Source organism: Eurypyga helias, unplaced genomic scaffold, assembly GCF_000690775.1.
Source record: "Eurypyga helias isolate BGI_N326 unplaced genomic scaffold, ASM69077v1 scaffold3063, whole genome shotgun sequence".
NCBI classification, from domain to species: Eukaryota; Metazoa; Chordata; class Aves; order Eurypygiformes; family Eurypygidae; genus Eurypyga; species Eurypyga helias.
In genome coordinates this window covers 44,845-65,724 of record NW_010242923.1, presented here as the reverse complement: position 1 = coordinate 65,724, position 20,880 = coordinate 44,845, and the positions used below count along the sequence as shown (strand labels likewise).

The window sequence follows — 20,880 nt, the reverse complement described above, 5'->3', positions numbered from 1 at the left end:
AGCAGTGTTCTTGATCTGCGCCTGTTTTCTAATGAGCAGATGCCTGTACTGTGTTTGATGCATGCTGATCTATTCTGTGGGGAGATTGGAAAATTGAGAGGACTTTGGAAAACGTACCCACAAATCATAATCAAACCAAACAGGCAGTAAAGCAGGACAGAACGCTGCTCTCTGGTGCTTGGCTGCGGGGAAGTCTGTAGTTGTGTGCAAGTCTTAAAGTCTTTTAAAAAAAAAAAAAAAAGGCAGAGCCTTAATCTTCAGCTTTCTGTCTGCCCATCCAGCTATGCAGTAGGTAGAAAGAAAATCTGCTCTTATTTCCTCCCTTTTTTCTCCTCCAGTTCTCCTTGGTTTTGAAGCTTATTAGAAGAGCGATAATGTTCACTGGTGCACGCATGATATCAGCTTGCTTTAACTGCTGTATCTTCCCTGTAGCAGTGCTCTGATGACAGCAGATCCCATTACATATGCTGTCTTGGTGGTGCAGAATTGATCTTGTTTTACTCCTTTTTGCAAAATAATTTGCAATTTTATAGCAAGCTGAGAGTGATGAATTTTTAAGTTCTGTTTATCACAGGAATTCAGCTCTGATAGTTGCCCAGCATGAGGAAGTGTTTTTATTCCTGACCCAATTGAATTGCTGTCTTTGAATATATTTAGCTGATGTCTACGGCTGAGCTGAAGAGTTTTTCCTTCATTTGTTCTTGTTCAGTACATCTTCAGCTATGTAGCCAGAAGAGTATTAGGTGTTGTACTCAGGTTGCAATTGGCTTGGAGGTCTTAAAGATGGCAGATAGTGGAAGTATAACCAGATGACCCCAGCTTTTCCGAGTAGATTAGACTACACTTTTTAGTTTAAAATGTTTTAAAATCTAGAGGGGGGGGGTGGGGGGAAATCATTGCTTCTGAAGCTTGCTTTCCTAAGGGAATTTGTTATCACAGTGTGTGTGTCTGCCAACATACCTGCTCATATATTTGCCGTGTACCACTTTTGAATCTTTTGGCCTTTTTCGGGCAGACTTGACAGATCAGCACAGATCTCGAAGATGAAGTGTTCATAAAACGCATGAAAATTGATCTTAGGCTGAAGAGACTAACTGTGACCGTGTTCCCTTGATCTTACCAGACATCAAGAGATCTTTTATAAATTAGCATTATGTTGCTTAAAGGCCCCAAGTGCAGAAAAAGATTCTGTTAGAGCTTGCTGAGAAGACTTGTGAACTTTGGGGCAAAAACTTATAGAAAACTCTCCTCCTTTCGTTACGGTGCTCCTGAATATACTGTATACACGTTGCCCTTTTGACTTCCTGTCATTCATACAAAAAATTAACATAGAGCATGGGGTTGTAAGGGAAGTTCACTAAGTACAGCCTAGAGTGAGACGCTTTCCTCTTCCTCCTGCGTTGACCCTGGCTACTCTTGTATAACCAGGAATTCTCTCTTTGCTTCCTAATACCCAAATTGAAGCAAGCCCTAGGATACATTGCTTTCTTCTTTCTGACTTAGATCATGGAAGTCCTTTTATCTCATGCACTTTCATACTGAGCAATTATTTTCAGGCAACAGTAAAGGGGTATGAGTTTCTTAAAAGGCTAGTTACGTCAAAATACAGTGCTTAATAAATGTTGACATTATTTTATGTTACGGAAACTGCTGTAATCAGTCATTGCTTTTGGAGTTCACTGCACACTAGTAGTAATCATATACATACTTTCTGAATAAAGGTATATTGATATGCTGTCAAATATGTTCTTTCCTTCCAGAAATATTCTTTTGTTGCACTTCTAACAGATGTCCTGGAGATAGAAGTTAAAGACAAATTTGCCAAGAGTCGTCCGATCATCAAGCGTTTTCTTGGGAAGTTAACCATACCCGTTCAGAGACTATTGGAGAGACATGCAATTGGGTAAATGAATCCATTCTTAATGCTAGCTTAGGTTCATCAGGGAGACTCATCACATAGGAGACTGGTGCAGCACAGCCTTTCTGGCTTACTGGCACAGACGAGCAACTTTCTACTGAGTCTGTAATAATATGTAGCAAGAATATAGATAAGTATTCAGCTTGGGTTTGCTATACTGCTGCTAGAACTGACGTTAAATCAGTCTTGCAGATATTTTTGTCTCTTCATCTCTAATTTATTAGTCCATTTACAGTTTTTGTGTGTCAATCAGTTGTCAAGAGTTCCTTCTTCGTAGACATTGTAAAGACATGCATTTCATCAGAAGTTTAGCAAAAGAAAGGCATAGTTAATATAGACATGAAATAGAAATGTACCAAACACAATGAATGGCTAATTGTCCTTTATTTTGTCTTTTTTATTTGTCGTGCCAGTAAAACCTCTTCACTTTCTTCTTTTTCATGTTGGTGGTGTCAAGGACAGTTGAAGTACTCCACTGAGTTAACTTGAAAAATTACATGAACAAAGTCCAAGGATTTAGAATACATCATATGCTTAACTTGCACTTCTTATATTAATGATTGTAAAGGTGAAGTCCAGAACCAGCTGTTTTTAGACAGACTGCACCAAAATTTTGTCCCACTTTTAGCTGTTGGCATAGCTCGCAAGTTTGCATCATGAAATGGCCAAGTGGCTTTATATTTCTTGGAAAGCTGTAAATGAGCATGGGAATTACCTAGTATTGATTCATTTGATTGCATTCACTTGTCTGTCACTCACTGCAGTAGGAGTGCTCCCAGTAAGGGAGAGGTGTTTATACCAGTATAAATTCATTTGCATAAATAGCAGTGATTTCCTATGGAGGTCTTCAGCAGCCCCCTCCTCTCCCTTCAGCTGTCACAGCTGTGCTGAGGGGGACTGGGGCTTCTAGCTGTGCCTAGTAAGAATGTATAGCCTAGGATCTGATCCTACACCCCGAGCTGATACAAGTGCTTAATCAAGTCTTGAGTCCCACTGAATTCAGTAACCCTTGAGAAAGTAGTTGAAGATAAATCTGAGCATTAACAGCTTTTCTAAATAGGAATGCGGTAGTGCTTTATTGAATGAGAACTAAAATGGGATAAACTATCTGGGAATTTTGTATAGAGTAAAACCCACAAGGGGGCAGAAGGCTTTTAAAAATGAAAGGGTTTGTTAAATCTAAAGCGTATTTTGTGTTTAGGGTAGGAGGAGGTTAGGGTAAAGAGGATCCTTTGCAGTTTGATTTCTTTAGGACTTAAGAGGTTTAGGGATGTGTAAGAATTGCTGGGGCACAATCTATATTTGGAAGTGATCAAAGGAGTTTTTTAGGTCATTTTATCTGTTAAGTAAAGGTATTTTACACCATTGTTGGTGTTTGTGCTTTTCCATACAAGCCAGAGTATGTCGCTGATTTTAAGATTATGATGGAAATTACATTCTGTCATGCTGAATCTTACATGATAAAAGTCTCTGATACAAAACACTGGAAAAAAATACCAGTAGAAATTGTAAAAAAACCCAATATCTTTGGTTTTGCAGAGACCAGATTCTCAGCTACAATCTTGGGAGAAGGCTCCCAGCTGATCATGTGAGTGGATATCTCCAATTCAAAGTGGAAATCACATCTTCTGTTCATGAAGGTGAGAATTTGTCAATATTGTGGATCTCCAGATGGTTGCATAGAAGCAGTTCCTATGTGTATTAGGATTTTCTATGATAAGATACTTACTTGTGTATAGTGCTTCATTACAGGTTTTTCTGTTGGGATTCAAAATTTACATATGTCAGGTACTGCTTTGGAGATGGTGATTCCCAACCACCAACATTTATTGTACTGTTTTCCTGTTTTGTTAGATAAATTTTAAGTGAGTCTGCTTTTGAGTCTCATTTTATGGGATAGATTGGGTAGTAAAACTCATCGTTTCTCTTCGCAAGTAGGCTTCCATCTGTGCTCTCCTCCCCTGCTAGTGTACATGCACATCACTCTGCCCTGTCCCCCTTAAACAGGACTTTGTCCTGCTTAGAACCACGAAGATCGGTTATGGTTATGAGAATAGAAGCTTCCATTAGGCAATTGGTTTATTTCCCTTTTTTCCTGTTCTGATGGCAGCTAGCAGAGCTACATGTTAGTCACATCATGCATGTCTATTTACATGTTTTTGATCTTAGATTCTCCTTCATTAGTCTTGGTATAGTCTCTTTGGTAGTGAGATACTGCTCTATCTTGTAACTTCATTCAACCTTCTTGTGTTTTTTGTAGCCATGTAGTCCTGTGTCTCATTATTACTTTTGCTCTGTCACCATTAGAAAAAATTGCTTGTCTTCAGTCCTGTTTCTTGCCAGGCACTCTAGTTCACAGCCATCACTGTTAAAGTTTTTGCAGACATTTACAGGCATATCTGGGTTTTTCAACTCTGTACCAGTTTCATTCCTATCTTGTCTCTCAGATGGCTTATTTTGATTTCCCTTTTGTATGTATTGCCATAGCACATCTGATGTCTCATGTGCTTCACTTACATAGATTTTCATTCTTTACAGTGGAAAAGTCCTGTAAATTAACTCAAAATAAATGTTGTGTGTATAATTTGGTATCTGTGTACAATTTGTGATTCCTCATGTGATCTCAGATGTTGATTTACATGCTGCTCAGGGTGTAACGACGGTGGGTGTCAGTGCCTGGCTTTGTGTAACTCCTACTTTTGGATATGAGAGATGTGCTGTAGAAAACTGGTTCCTTGGTTGTGAGGGTGGTTTTACTGGCAGTGTGGCAAGATGCTTGGCAGTGCTTTGTTTTTTGTGAGTAAAATGGGGGTTCTTTTAAAGTCATACTTCACACCACTTAGATTTTTTATATCCTACAAAATAGTATAGACTTACACAGAGAAAATTCTCTAATTGCTGCTGGAATGCTGTAAATGCCTCTATTGTTTTAATTGTATTTTCTTCCCTTAGTTGTCTGATTGAAATAAGCAAACATCTTGAAAGATGTGTATTTTTATATTGCTTCCGTGTTTCTCTGTAATGCAAAGTAGAATGAACAGTCTGTGTCTGCATTGTGTTTCACATTCATCTTTTGTCTCTGCAGATGCTTCACCAGAAACAGTTGGCACTTTGCTAGGAGTGAACTCTATAAATGGAGACTTAGGGAGCCCTTCTGATGATGAGGACATGCCAGGAGGACATCATGATACATCCACAGTGTGTTCCAATGGTCCGGTCCTCGAGGATTCTTCTGGAGAAGGAATTCTGAGGCACCCATTAAGGACTAGTACAACTCTGGAGACAGACCAGGATGAGTTGACCTCTGGTGCTTCAAGATCATCACCTATTAGAGGTCGCCAGGACTCACTAAATGACTATCTGGATGCAATAGACCACAGTAATCACCCCAGACCAGGGACGTCAGCCTGCGGTGAGCGTCCACGTGGAGCCTCCCCAAAACTGAGGAGTAGCTTCCCTACTGACACGAGACTTAATGCTATGCTTCACATTGACTCGGATGAGGAGGAGCATGAGCTACATCAAGATCTGGCTTTTCCGTCTTCCTTGGAAGATGATGGTGGTTTAGTAATGCTTAATGGTGCTACAAGGAATGTTGAAAGAAATGATTTAAGTTACTCATCGGATCAGGTAACTCAGGGGCCTGCAGAGAATGAAAACGTTTCAGCCTCTGAAGCTCCTTTGCCATCCACTGATGACCAGCAAGAGTCTCTTCCAGAGCGTCCACCGTCACCGTTATCAGGAGGGGAAAGCGTGCAAGGTTCTCATAATGAAGCATCCGCAGACCAGGCTGGCAGCGAGTCGTGTGCCGCTCAGGAGGCCGAGCAGCCTCCTAGCAGTGCGGACGCGGGAGCTGCCGATGCCACAGCTGGGAGCAGAAGGGGCGTTAGTGAAACGGAATCCATAGATCAAGGGTCTGAGCCTTCCCAGATGTCATCAGAAACAGAGCAGAGTGATCCGGCCCGCACGGAAAGTGTCAGTGAGGCTAGTACTCGGCCGGAAGGTGAGAGTGATGTGGAAGGGGCAGATAGCTCTTGCAACGAAAGCGTGACGGTGAGACGCTCCTCAGTTGAAATGCGGTGTTCTTTTGAAAGTGCCAGGTTTCCTGAGACTCCAGCCTTTTCTTCTCAAGAGGAGGAAGAGGGAGCGTGTGCCACCAGTGCAGCTAGAATTGAGCCTGGTGCTGAAACACAGGACTCTGCAAGTACTTCTGGTTCCCTGCCGGCAGTACAGTTACCGCGGGAGGAAGTACAGGAGGCTGAGGCAGGTGAATTGCAAGACCAAGAGGAAGCGGAAGAAATCTGGCGAAGAAGAAGCCTGCAGGTGGCAGCTGCAAATAGCCAGTCTCGGGATGAGGAGTCTGAAGGAGCCCAAGCAGCTTGTGAGGGTGCCACAGCACAGGTTGAAGGAGCTACTGGAGGTAATAACTGCAGGAGGCCCTTTCTGCAGCAAGTAAAGTTTATTTTAAAAACTAACATCTGAAAATGAAGATCTTCATTTCTCAATTTTTATTATCTTTCAAGATTTGTTATTGTTGTTCCTTTGAGATTTATTCCCTTCTTCAAGAGACTCTTGGGTTTTAGACTGAACAAAAAATCAAAATTGAAATATCCAAGACATGTTTATGTTGAAACTGGATATATTTTAATTCTTGAGAAAGTAATGAGAAGGAGGATGAAGAAGAGGCAAAAATTGCGCAATATTACCGTGCTTGCCAATCAAAATGGTAATGGGGGGGAAAAGATCCCAAAACTATGAAATGCAAACTAGAGTTTATATTTGGATCTTTTCTTTGGCATTTTTACACGGAGAAGAATATATGCATATATTCATGTGAAAGCAGCAGGGTAATCGAAAGGAGGGGAAAAAGAATTGTTTTTTACGCACACTTTAGGCTGTTTATCTTCTCTTTCACAGTCCCTTATCTGTGTAGACACATCCTAGCACAGCTGGAACCATGGGAGGAGATAAATGTGTTACTCAGGTTAACACTGTGAAACTCAGCAGTTAAAAATCTTATGTCTCACTAAAATCACTGAAAGTAGAAATGTGTCCCTAACGGATTGTCTCCAAGCACATTTCACAATGGTTTATCTGTTTAAATTCTTCAGGGATTGAGGTGGATCTAATCAAGTGGGTGAATTCAAACTGAATTTCTGAATCCTTTTCATGACATTACAGAAGTTTGGGGATCTGCTAATTTCTTCTCTTCATAAATAACTCTTTGGGAAAGAATAATTTTGATACTTATTTCAAATACTGTCAGTATATTTATTTACATAAATTTTTAGACCTTTGGGACTCTCTTAGGTTGCATTATGTTTTGCAGATCAGTGTGGCTGCAGCAAGGACAGTCAATGGACAGTTTCACCTTCCACTCCTACAGCAGGTTTCTGTGGTGGCCAGGTGGAGCTTTGTCCTTGTCCCTTGCTTGGGATATAGCTCTGTCACGCTCTGTGCCCTGGATTCTGCTAGTCACAGGTGGATGTGGCATGTCCTGAGAGGTGACATTTTCAGGACCAGGACTGCAGTGCATCCCAGAGAAATACTTACACGAAACTGTAGACATCACTTGTTTTGCCCCCCAAAATAGATGACTATTAGATATATCCTAAAATGTCATGGTCCTGCAGGTGGTTTAGCGTGTCTTGCTCTCTTTAGAGGCTACTTTAGGGCTTTCCCACATCGACTGAAAAAATAATTCATGGGTATTTTGATTCTAGGTTCTCAAGCCAATGGCCATCAGCCCTTGAGGTCTCTGCCTTCGGTACGTCAGGATGTTAGCCGGTACCAGAGAGTGGATGAGGCTCTGCCACCAAGTGAGGTTCTTCATACTTTAATTGGGGGATAGGCTGACTGGATCTCACTACTGAGATCTCATTACTTTTTTTTTTTTTTTTAATGTGAGGACTGCAAATGAACAGCTGAGAAGTTCTAAGTGAGGAGTGATGATGATGAAGTCTAGTGCTGTTCTGTAAAAGGCATTGTGCTCAGTCTGCCAACTATCAGGATGTGTTATGATAATTATACCTGGTGTATACAGACTTGCAAAGAGATATTTACAGAGAGGCAGGCACTTTGAGGGGAAGACGTCAAGTGCTCTGAAATCTCGGAATGCTTCTTGTATGGTGGTGGTTTACAAAGAAATAGAAAACACATTTAATCTCTGCGAGTTATGTTCAAGGTGTCTGTTTTCTCCTTGCGTTTTTGAGGCAGTGTGAAGACTCTGAATGAAAATAAACCTGGATATTAAGCAACACTTAGATAAGCCTAAAATGACAGATAAATTGTAATTTCTGTAATGCATATGAAAAATACATTGCTCCCAGTTGTCGGACTGATTCACTTGCTTAAACTTTGGGCAGTGAAAATTTATTCAGTATTTGATACTTAAAGAGAGGAGAAAGGACCAAAAAAGCTACACAGCTAATGGCAAATATTACTTTAAAACAAAAAAGGAAAAAAAATAAAAGTTAAATTCAGACCTGCTGAAGTCCGTGGCAAAGTGTTATTATGTTAAAGCACCAGCAATTCAAATATTTACTGTAAAAAGAATAGATCGTTATTGCACAGTATCAAACAGGACTGTGTTTGTTCTGCAATTGGTGAGGGTAAGTGGAAGGAGACTGGCAGCAGAACACAGATTTAACTCTGTATTGGAAAACTGGGGTGATGAGAAAATCTTGCTCCCTGCTGCTCTTTTATAATCAGTGAATATGAAAAATTAGTTGTGAGCGCATATTCTAAAGCTAGTTCACTGCCACCTCAATAAAACAGAATTATTTTTTACAGATCTGTGTTTTGCATTGATGTAATTTTGTTTATTTTTAAACTTCTATTTTAAATTTGCAGTATAATACTAAATTTTGAATTTTTTCTCCTGGAATTGACATTTGCTCCTTAAACAGTTCTCTTTATTCCTGTCCTATTCTGCTGCTTTTTCTTTTCTTCCTCTGAGCTTACTTTCCTACGTAGTTCTTGTTCACCCCAGAAATGTTTTAAACACTAATAGGCTGTTTTGATTGTGCATCACAAAGATAGAAGGGTGGTCTGCATTTTGGCCAGCTCAGATACACAGCTGTCGTGCAGAGATGACACAACGAGTTTAGCTCAAAACCTGCCTTTTCTCCCTGTTTGAGTCAGCTCAGGCCCTGCAGTGCCATGCAGCGAGCCACTTGGCTGCCTCCAGGAGTTGACAGAAATCATAGTATGCATACAGTGACAAAGCCTGAGGTTTTAAGGCTGTCAGTATTAAATACTTTAGAGCAGAAGTTAGTTGTTCTTCTCTGCTGCGAAACCTTTTTATGCCCTCTTGTGGAGTGGCAGTCGCTTAGGATGAGCTTCTTGACAGTGGTTTTTAAAATCTTCCTGCAGTGACTGTGTCCACCTAGACTTGAAATATAAAAAGTTTCTTCCAGCAGCCTTCTGGGCTTTCAAAGATTGCTTTTCAACTGATGTGAGAAATGGTTTGTGTGTTTTCTGCAGCTGCTAGTGCCCAAGAATCAGGCATGTCTGTTTCTGTATATAAAATATTTTAATATTTTTATGTTGTGATGTGGCCCCCAGCCATGATCAATGTGTTTATCTTGCTCATATTCTAACCAGTTACTGGGCATATGGTGTTTCTGACCCAAAATGCATATGAACTAAATCTTAGGTGTTGTGAGCCACGATCTGGTTTCTGCTGAGCACTGAGAAGCCAGATGCGTTTGAGGAAAGTTCCCAGCACTTTCATCTCTGCTCTCCTGGTCTATCTCTGTGGTCTAAACATTGTAGCTGCTGTTGCTAAAACCGGTGGACAGCATTATAGTTACTGCTTGCACAAGAAATTGACTTGCGATTCTTGAACATGCATTTAGTATATGAAAATAGAGTTTGATCATTAGAATTGTCCATCTTCTCTGACAGGTATACTTACCTTTAACACAGGTACATGGAAACCCAGGACAGTCACTGAGGCCTATTACTGTTACTACTAGCTGGAAGGAATGCTGATAGTTGTCAGGCTTTGCACCGTTTTTGGTTCTTCCTTTGGCCTTTTGCACTGGAAATAACCCTCAGAGATAGGATCTTGAATTACTTCAATCCAAGAGAATTAAAGTACATATTCTGATATATATATTTTTTTCCCTTGGGATAATTACTGATCAGTGGGAGATACAATAGAGAAGGGAATAGAAATGATTAGGTATGGATTCCACAGAACCTAAGTACAGAACCTTTAAGTACAGTGGGGAATTTGATTTATGGGACAAAATAGGGAAAAGCTAAGCCTCTTAGCCTTTCAGTGAGAAAGTTCTGTGCCAAAGTAATCCTGTAAAAGAGAAACAGAAACTTGGAACAGTAGATTCAGTTACCAAAATAACAGAGCTAAACCAACAAAATAAATAAAACACACACACACACACCCTAGTTCACAGTATTTTATTGCTATTTAGACTGGGAAGCTCGAATTGACAGCCATGGACGAATTTTTTATGTGGACCACGTGAACAGGACAACGACATGGCAGCGACCCACAGCGCCCCCAGCCCCTCAGATTCTCCAGAGGTCAAATTCCATACAGCAAATGGAACAGCTGAATCGCCGGTAAGGATTACCCTTGTTGTCTGAACTGTGTGCTTGCAACACTGTGTTCACCACTGAAAGACTGAGCATGTGGATAAGGTCACAGTTGCTACCGCAGCTGGCCATATGTGTTTATTTTTATGTGGGTGTCCCTTTTAATTTGCTTGTGGCTTCTGGGACTTTTGTATTCCACCTGTGTTCATCAGCTATGTGGCTAAAAAAAAATCTAATAAAGGTTTTCAGAAATTCAGAAGACTGTTAATACAGAAATTAGGGTCAATATGTATTAACCTACGTGGCAGAAAAGAGGGGCAAGCTCCCTTGGAGACAGAATTGGATCATAGGTACCAAATACTATATATAAAGTCAATTTTTCCGACCCTAGGTACCAGAGCATCCGAAGAACAATGACTAATGACAGGCCTGAAGAGCATACAAATGCTGTGGATGGAGCTGGAGAGGAAACTGACTTTCACCATTCTAATGCAGGTAAGATTTATCTGAAAAGATTTATTCGCCCCCCCAGGAACAGTCATCTCATAGATGATTTAATGAGTGACATAAGGCAGAACCTAACTTCTGCCCCTGAAAGTCTGTGTGAAAACCGTTTGTTTTCATTGCTGTCTAGTTTCTGAAAATTATGGCTCAGCCTGTTCAATATGCTAGAGATGAATGTGAGGTTCAGAGCATTTTTATGTCTGTACCTGACTGGGTTGGATAAAAATACAGGCAGGACATTTGCAGTGAAAAAGTATAAAACTGTGTTGTCTGAGTTACAAAATTTTGAATCTGCTACTGCATCTGGAAATAGTAGAATATAGGACTAGAAATTACTTTGGGCAGTGATCTGCTTCATCCCTGTGCTGAAGATAGGATGAGCTGTACCTAAATCATACTTTCTAAATGCTATCTCATGTGTTCTCATAACGTGTTCTCCAGTTCATGGACAGTCTGTAACTTTGTTAAACAGTCTACTCATTTCTCCTGTCAGATATTCTGAAATCCGTTACTTCTTTATCTTTTCTCGTGCCTTGTGATTTTAGATCTCCAATTATTTTGTTGGGCTACGCAGGATTGTCATCAGTTGGCCTGTAGCTCCCAAGGAATGTTTCAGAAAATTAAATAGATGTATGACTCTGCCCTGAAGAGTTTGCAGAAATGTCATATGTCTTACGGATAGCACTCGTTGTACATTCCTGAGTAATTATGATTTCTATTCTGATAGTTTGACATTAACCACCAGCGTTCAGTCCTTGTTCTGCTGAAATCGGGCCTAGACTCTGGTGTGCAGATCTTTGGCACAGATACCTGTTTTTCATCTGGTGTTTGTGCAGTTGATTATCCCTGTCTGCACACAGGCCTTTGCCCTTTTCTGATGTGTCACCATGGTTTTGAATCTTGTCCATCCTGCTGCTTAAGTACTGCAGCATCTCCTAGTTGGAGATGCTACCTGTCTAGTCATTAATAAACATAACGGGTAGGACCAGACCGAGAAAGATCTTAGTGAAACATCCCTTGGTCTACTCTCCTGGTTTGAGATAAATCATAACTGCTCTTCAGTGCATTTTTACAAACTGCTGCACACCCATCTCCAGGTGGTTTCATCTGTTTCAGGTAATTTTCTCCCCAAACATGATTTTGAGAGTATTTTTGTGAACAGTATTAAAGGCCTTATAAACATCAAAATGTGTGGCCTTTACAGCACTTGGTAGTAGAAAATAACTTGGTTAGTTTGCTATGTTCCATTGTTCAGAAATCCTGGTTATTTGTGTTTCTCTACCTTGTTGTCTTCTTATTGATGTAAGTAGTTTGACAATTAGTTCATGTGTCTGAGAATACAATATATGTCACCTCATCTATAGTTTCCTTCACCATTTTTTCACTTATTCTTAAAAATGGATATAATATTTATCCCTTTTCTGCTGAGAATGCCTTCAGACCTACATAATAACCACTGATGTCTCAGAGATTGCTTTCAGACCCAAGGGTTTGAAAATCTCTAATTTGCATCGCAGTCTTCAACCTTCTCTGTACCTATTCTAGCCTAAGAAGAAACTTTTCTTTCTTCTCCTGTTTTTTAGTAATTCTGATTGTCTGGTCAGTGGTTATGTTTTGAATGAAGACAGAAGGAAAGGCCTTTTTTAATGAGCTCTAAGCATCATTACTAGTTTTCTTCTTGCTAAGCTGTTGTCTCCTTGGTCATCTTCCTACTACTAATTTACTAGTACATTTATGAAGTTAGTTTGTTACCCATCCAGTCCCTTACGTAGTTGTATGTTATATGCTCTGGCTTTGTGTCGAGATGCTCTTGATATTATCTTGTAATACTCTCTCCTAAATTAATCTGATACCCAAGCAGTGCCACCCTTTCTTGAGTTTCAGGTCTTCATAGAACTTGTGATTTGGCCAAGTGTTCCCTTTATTTTTTTTTTTCTTTACCTCTGCCTTAGCCTTTTCCATTTGTGTCTTTGTGCGCATGCATGTGCACCTAGAGGGCTTGTTGTGCTGTAAACAAATGAGTTTAAAGCAAATGCAGCAAGTTCAGCTGAATAAGCTTTCCATAAGGCAAATTCATAACCCTCTCAACTGCAGGAAAAACCCACCTGGTGACACATTCTGGTTTCCAGGTTAAGACAGTGGATTTATCTTCAGCATGCCACAGCATCTTCCAGGGTGTGAGAAGTGATTTGGGTACACGCAAGTTTTGTACCATTGTAGAGTTGGCATGCAACTGCAGTGCATGCCTGGAAGACACTCCCATCCCAAGTAGGGGTCATTATGCTACACAGCTGTCACTCCGTAGACGTGCCTCGTGGGAGGGCTAGGGGTCTATTGTTTAAGTCTCTCTAAAAATCCTCTTTTTCATTTATTTTTTCATTACTTATTACCCATCCATTTTCTGGTTTCCTCTAATGCCTGGAATTAATGTCTTTATTTCCCCCATTCCCTTTTTTTAATAACATTTACCTGTCCATATTTAGCATTTTACACTTTCTTCTTTTCTACTTTTTTTAATTTCTGCTTACTTTTCCTTCAGTTTAGAGTCTCATTCACTGCCTCTATGCTCCTTTTTCTGTCTGTGGGTTACTGTTCTTTGATATCCGTGGTGGCTGCGTTCTACGTGATTAATGTTCACTTGTGTGAAAATATTACAATATATTAAAGAAAGAAACTCTGAGATGTAGAAGATGGCATTCATTTTAGAGTAAAATTACTACCAACCCAATCTGAATTTGCAGTTTTACATTACAACATGCATCCGAATGTCCTGTTTATTTTTCAATTGAGGGGAACAGTTTTCACATCGTAACAAATACCACTCATAATATATTTTCAGTTCCTGGTACTGTTGAAAAATCAGTGCACATCTACAGTTGCTAGGAGAAGACCCAAATGTGTACTGAAAGGTGGAACTTGAAAGGTACTTCCTTGGCAACCTGTTTCTTACTTAAATAAGCTGCTTAAGTACTCTGTCAGGATCAGAGCTGTGTTAATGGCTGTGATTTATTGGGCTTTTTAAAGGAGGAATGAAACATGAAGTGTATAATGACTCTTAAGTGTACAATGCATTAGTTAGCATTTAAAAAATAGCTTGTAGCTATTTTTTAGCTACCATCAATGTAGGCTTGCCATTAGGGACCTTCTTGCATCTTATACACAGGCATATGTTTGGTAACCCAAATAATTGGACATTATTTTTGAGCTTGTTGATGTTTGTCCAAAGCAACAGGTAAAAGTTACTAAATTAAAATGGTGGTATTTTGAGGAACTTCAGTACTGTCTTAGAAATAGTTGAGGTACACTTACATGAAGAACATTCAGTAATTCTGAAATAATTGTATACCTAGTGCTTTTCTTGCTTGTGTAATTCAAATTGGTATAGTTGTTGCAGTGATGTTTTGGTGATGATTATTACTGGAAGTCTTTGTCATTCACTTTGCTGTTAGATTTTCGAAGAGAGAATGTGCTGCCTCACTCTACCTCCAGATCCAGACTTACTTTATTGCTCCAGTCTCCCCCTGTGAAATTCCTTATCAGCCCAGAGTTCTTTACAGTGCTGCATTCTAACCCTGTAAGTATAGCGTCTACAGCTGAAAGACTTTCATAAATACGTGCTTATAAATATAGCTGCCTTGCATACAAATGTACTGCTCAGTGTTTGATGCTAAGATATTGGTAGTAAATAGGGAGAATGGGTAAATTCAGTCATCATCATTCCTTGCAGTGGTGGGCTATCAGAGTTGTCCTACTTGTCATTATAGCTTCTGCAGTTTTATTTTTGACTCAATTCTTCATCTTTCTTATGATAAACAAATGATTTTTGTATCGAAGCAATAGCTTTCTTACTATGCTTTGCAGAGGGTGAGACACAATGCTGAGTATGAAAACGATGCTCATTTTTTAAGATTGCTTTGCTGCTTCTGCAGTGGTTTGTTTCCCTCAGATTGCCTGGTTTATATCAATATATTAGAGGTTACGCTGAACAAAACAGCATCTCCATAGGTATTTTTCCTCTTCTGTTTTGCCTGTTCTTCAGTGCTTCTTCCTATATTGGAGGTTTATTTGCATGTTTCGTTTCCATTGTGTAAAGGGATGTAAAATGTAAACAGAAATAATGGAATTAATAATTTATTGTCTGCAGGAACACTTGTTAATAATTCAGTGCTTTTTAAATTACTGGTTAGTGTTACTTTGGTTTTGATGTATATGTATGCTTGTCTGCATCTGAATAATTCTGCTTAGCTTGCATAGCTTTATTGTGAAATAGGATGGGGGTAGACAGGACCTCTGTCTGGGGAGTAGATGTGTAAGGGCACTGTGTGATTTAGGTAGCAGGACAGGTGCAATAGGAGGGCCAGGGAGTAGAGGTGTAGGGGCACTGTGTGATTTAGGTAGCAGGACAGTGCAGTAGGAGGGCCTATGTCTTGGCTTCTGCCTGTTACTAATCCTGAGAGAAAGACCTGGTTTCTAGTTGGATGGGTTTTTTTAGAGGGAAGGGTGTTAACTATTTTCCCATTTTATTTCAAGTTGTCCCTATGTCTCAGTGCTCCCCTTATATTCTCTTTTTTAATTTTATTATGTAAATTACACATGGGCATGCAATGATAGGGTATTTTTAAAGAATTAATAGGTGGAAACAATATTTATGTAGATATGTGATAAATTCAAGCTTATATATCTCTGTCCTGCAGAAAACCTCACCAGCTTTATTGCTGTATTCTGTGGCTGCATTTGACTAATTACTCCAGAAATTAGAGAATATCTATGAAATCTCTACTTAAAAAGCAATTTTCATGTTACAGGGTTTTTGACAGTTCCAGGGACGTGTGGTAAATGGAATCTGTAATTTCCCATTTGCTGAAGTGGCTTAATTGTGAAATTATGTATATCTCAAGCAAAATAAGAAACATCAAACGCTTATCCTAAAACCTCTGAAATAGTACCATTATTTTCATACTGTTTGGGCTTAGTTGGAGATAATTTTTAAGGTTTTACAGATTATTAGATCATTTACTTACAGTGGAACTGTTGTCTTTTGTAGTAAGAAGCAGCTTTATCTTTTAAAAGCATTTCCTTTTGCTCTTTATTTTTGCAGAGTGCCTACCGCATGTTTACAAATAACACGTGTTTGAAGCACATGATCACCAAAGTCCGGCGGGACACCCACCATTTTGAGCGCTACCAGCACAACCGGGATTTGGTGGGCTTCCTCAACATGTTTGCCAACAAACAGCTGGAGCTGCCGAGAGGCTGGGAAATGAAACATGACCATCAGGGCAAGGTAAATGTAGCTGCAAGTCTTGCTGCTTTTCAAAACAGTTATCACTTACCAGTTTCTAACAAAATATTTTAAAATCAAAGAACAGATACCTCTTTCTAGTAGTAATGTAGTTTTAATTTCACTTTCATCTAGTTTATCATCATTATCTGGAATATAATTTTCTTTGCAGGAGAATGGAGGATAAAATGATAAGAATGTGAGGAAGTAATAAGGCTGTTGGTCCATGTGGGAAGTCCTAATTAGGGCTATAGGCATATTAAGTTTCTCAGTTCTTACATTTATCTGTCTTGGAACGGTTAGCTGAGAGTGTCTGTGTAAACACTAATCTTGAAGCTTGAAAAGATTGTAGGCAGATTCTGAACTGAAGGGTAGAGTAAGTGCTTGAGGGTTGTTTTCTTCTTGGATTTATTAACTCTGCAATGCACTCTGTTTTTTCTTTAGAAACACAGTTGGGGATGTGCAGTTATACTAACCTTGTTCTTTGCATCCCTCACTCGTTTTCAGTCGTTCTTTTTCTGTTCATTTCTTCAGAGGCCAGTCTTCTCCTGAAGAATACAGCAATTTTCAGTTGACTTTAAAGGTGCTCCATAGCGAGTTAGACCTTTGGATTTCTGCTGTGGTATTTGGTACTGCAACATCAGTCAGCAAGAGGAAGCACTGGCACTGGATAAATCCCCACTGAGATTTCTTCACTTCAAATTATGCTCAGTCTTGTTCATTTTCATTATGTTGAATTGCCTTTGTCACAAGTAGCACTTGTGGCCAGTAGAAAAGCCTATTCAGCACTTGACAAAGATGATGGCCAGTATATGGTGAGACCAGTGCTTGATGAGACCAAACTGGAACTGGACCTGCCTTTAGTAAAGCATGAAGCTAAAGAGAAGCAAGTAGAAAGTAACCATGCCACAATGTATAATTGTATTTCCTTTCTGCTGAGATGAGGTTTTCATCTATTTTTCCAAGTATATCATAGTAAGCAGCTCGGTGCTTTTGCTCACAAAGCACAGCGATTGTTCTGACCCTTATGCAGTGCAGAGTTTTTACTCCCTAGTGTCAGTGCAGTCCTGGCTGCTTGTCCTCTTTGCAGGCTGTCTTCCATGGTCAGCTGGGCTGGGGACTGCCCACCTCTGAACTCCCTTCAGAACTGCACAGCAAAGCTCAGGTGCTCACTACTCTGACTCCGCCGTGCATACCCTACAGTAGATATAATCTGTTTGGCATGCAGTTCTCCCTAAAAAGTCTGGCATATCTCGGATATTGTTTCTGATAGGCCTTAGAGATGAACCTCCATCAGTCACTGATGACAAGGAGGCAGAAGACAATTGGAAAAGGTGGCAACAGGGAAGCATCAGGAAGCAACAGGCTAGGTCAGTCCCTGAGCTGAACTTATTCTGGTAACTTTGAAATTCTGCATGGCTGCATACATGTGCATACACACATGTATATACAGCTAAACACGCCAGTGCATTTGTGTGACGTGTAAGCACATGGTCATGTTTTAAAGCCAGACGCAAATGTGTGTACTTTTTAACTAGATCTCTGCAAGATGAGCAAATACATAAGTTATTGTAGGACTCGTTCTTTCTACAATGAAAGAATCCATTGTAATGTCACGTCTTTGATAGGAAGAAAAGGTAATTCAGCAAGCTTCATAGGAAAGATAACTTTAGCAACTGTCTGTGTTTAGTGGGATAAAGGTTATTTTGGCACTACCCATCGTATGTAAGTCTCTTGAAGCATCATAGATTTATGGACTGTAGCTAGATAGGAGTTAGGAGAGGGATTTTTTTGAAAAGAGACTGAGAACCGCACTGTATTTTGAGCTCTGTGCCAATGTCCAGCTTAGCCCAAAGCCTTGAAGCTCTAATGACTATCTTCACCAAAGCTTTAAAGTAATAATTTATGCTGTATTTTAAGTAGGCTACTACTAGCTGGCCTGCAAGCATTCATCTTTAGTAAGACACGATTGTATTTAACTTAATGTTTAAACTGAGTTGTTTGTTAAATGTAATGCTAAAGAACACTACATGCAATATTAGACTGCTGCATTAACTCAAGGAACTGTGTAGCGCAACTCTAGGTAGTACTTCCTCCTATATTGAATCAGTACTTTTTTTTTTCTAAGTGATTTTACAGTATAATGTTGACTTAGTGAAATCAACCTTTGTTTTGATGAAAGTGCTTCACATCTTACAAATGCACATAGACCAGACTAGATAAAATAATAGATACAGGGACATTAAAAAAACCCAAACTATACCAACTGCTTGCTAGTAAGTGAAATAAACCTATCGGTCAGGAGCAAAATTTTCAGAAAGCACGGGTATGTTTCAGTCATTTTCCAGGCTCCAAACTGAAATTTCAGAATGGCTTTCACTCTGCTTTCCCTTAGGTTTCATATTCTCTAATCTGTATACTTTGCTGCAAGGGACATCGTTATTTGTCAAGGCGAACAAGTCCTGCACCAGGCTCTAACAGTGTGATTAAAATTGCATTTACTGAATACAATTCCTAGCTTTTGAACTGTGGAACAGCCAGTTTCACTTGCATGTCCGTAACTATGTTGGATGATCAAAACAGAGTTCTTCCTTACTGTGCAGGGAATGTGACTCCTTGCCTGTGGGCACAGGTTACAGGTACAGGTGATGGCTGTTAGGGCTGCAGGCAGCTTGCTGCCCTCTCCTGGAGCGTTTCTAAGGTTTTGCAGCTTTGGCGTCACTCCATAGGCTTCTACTTCCTTGGGAAATGGAAGCATGAACATTTTGTACCACCACAATCTCTAAAGGCCTTTAGCTGCTGTATGGCATGACACACTGATTTGTCTACTTACCTTCATCGCAGTCAGAAGAGTTGCATTTTCTCTGGCCTGGCTGTACCAAGCAGTCTGAAACAAGGATTTTGCGAATACTATAAGGCGGTGTTGCTGCCAAAAGAGCCAGTTCTGCTCTCCTCTCATCCCTGGTGGGCTGACTGAGGTTGGAGGACCCAGCAGGGCGAGGGACAGAGAGAGTCATTTTAGCCTGGCCCAGCTCCCCAGCTGGGTTCACTGCCTGGCTACACAAACACTTGTGCCAGCAAGAGGCAGGAAGGGTGCGCAAGCAGTCAGGGTGGGCATGAGGAGAATGTTTCTTTTGCTGACACTGCGTGACTGAAGTGTTTATGAAACTGTGGTTGAAGTACCTCACTGTTATCCAAACACAGAAATGGCTCCCATAGTCCCCAGCCACCTCTCTTCTCGTCCAGATTCTTCAGTTCCTCAAACCAGATGTCACTTTCCTGTAACTCTCCTGCTCAAAACCAGTATCTTTTTTTGCCACTTCTACATGTTTCCAGCATTGTGACTAAAAAACCGAAGTGTGCTGAAATAGAACAGTGCTGGTTTCCACACTGGAAAAAGTTTCAGGGTTTATAGAAAGTTTAAATTTCAGGGCTTAGAAACCTTCTTTGTTCAAATTGGAAAGAATTGTAGGAGGTTTTCATTTTCCAGGATACACGCTCCTGTGACCTTGCTTTCAGCAAACAGCTGACCAGCCAATATGTGGCAGTTCTTGCTGGTTGCCTGGTTTAAATGTTTTTGTTGCCATTGTCGTTGTGTCCCTGCCTGACTCTTTTTTTTTTTTTTTTAAAAAAAAAAAAAAGTTAGCAAGCTTAGAATAGTTGTATCCGGAGGATGGCAAAAAATGCCTGTTGGTCTGTAATCATAGTTCATCACAGGATGCAATCATACACTTGACATATATACACCCAATTGTGTTCATAATTATATGGTAAATAGTTCACAAAAGGGAATGTTTTTGCCACTTAATGTCATCTTTTTAGATATTTATAAGGAAATGAAAGGGAGAATACACCAGGCTTACTTTTATTAAACATTTAAGTCTTTTCTTTGTGACAGTCATAATAAATCTTCCTACTTCTTATGCTTGTCAGATGAGAATTTCAAAGGGCTTTATAGACATGAATGAAATAAGGCATTAAAGAATTCATCCCTGCTGTGAGATGGAAAACTGTTATCCCTCTTGCCGAAGGGCAATGCAAGCCACAGTGATGTGAAGAAGATTTTCCAAAGCCTTACATCAGCAAATGAAACGTAGATCCTGAATAGATGTTAACCTCAGACATACTGAAAACAAGTACTGGCTATACAGTCTGTCTTCTTTCTTCTTCTCTAGGCTTTCTTTGTTGACCACAATTCCCGCACCACCACGTTCATCGACCCCCGGCTTCCCTTGCAGAGTAGCAGGCCCACTAGTGCATTAGTCCATCGGCAGCACTTAACTAGACAACGCAGCCACAGCGCCGGTGAGGTAAGCTGGATCTGCCCCTTCTCTTCAGGAACCACCAGGTTTTTAGGATCATCCTCTTCCACATCATTCTGCTCGCAATTTTGTGTTGTGGGGAGCCTGATTCTTCTGTAAGTGTACAGTACTGATCTATAAATACTTGTTTTCTGTGCTAGCCATTGTTGCTTTTTAGATGTATCCTAGAGGAAGAGTCAGACATGAGTTTCTCTTAACTTTTAATTTGCAGTAGCCCCATATAACCACAGGAGAGCATCTGATTACCGATTACCAGTATCTGTGTCCTTTCTTCCGCTGTCAAAATACGTATT

General features: G+C 40.0%; 1 protein-coding gene across 1 annotated transcript in view; it reads left to right on the top strand.

Annotated features, from left to right (window-relative positions):
* HECW2 (HECT, C2 and WW domain containing E3 ubiquitin protein ligase 2) overlaps positions 1 to 20,880 on the top strand; it is a 99,199-nt gene that overhangs the window by 46,047 nt on the left and 32,272 nt on the right. Inside the window, exons 6-14 of the mRNA XM_010149206.1 lie at positions 1,761 to 1,903; positions 3,458 to 3,558; positions 5,004 to 6,338; positions 7,642 to 7,737; positions 10,357 to 10,507; positions 10,872 to 10,975; positions 14,434 to 14,558; positions 16,083 to 16,268; positions 20,441 to 20,575. Coding sequence (XP_010147508.1) covers positions 1,761 to 1,903; positions 3,458 to 3,558; positions 5,004 to 6,338; positions 7,642 to 7,737; positions 10,357 to 10,507; positions 10,872 to 10,975; positions 14,434 to 14,558; positions 16,083 to 16,268; positions 20,441 to 20,575 — 2,376 coding nt within the window. The remainder of the gene's footprint in view (positions 1 to 1,760; positions 1,904 to 3,457; positions 3,559 to 5,003; positions 6,339 to 7,641; positions 7,738 to 10,356; positions 10,508 to 10,871; positions 10,976 to 14,433; positions 14,559 to 16,082; positions 16,269 to 20,440; positions 20,576 to 20,880) is intronic.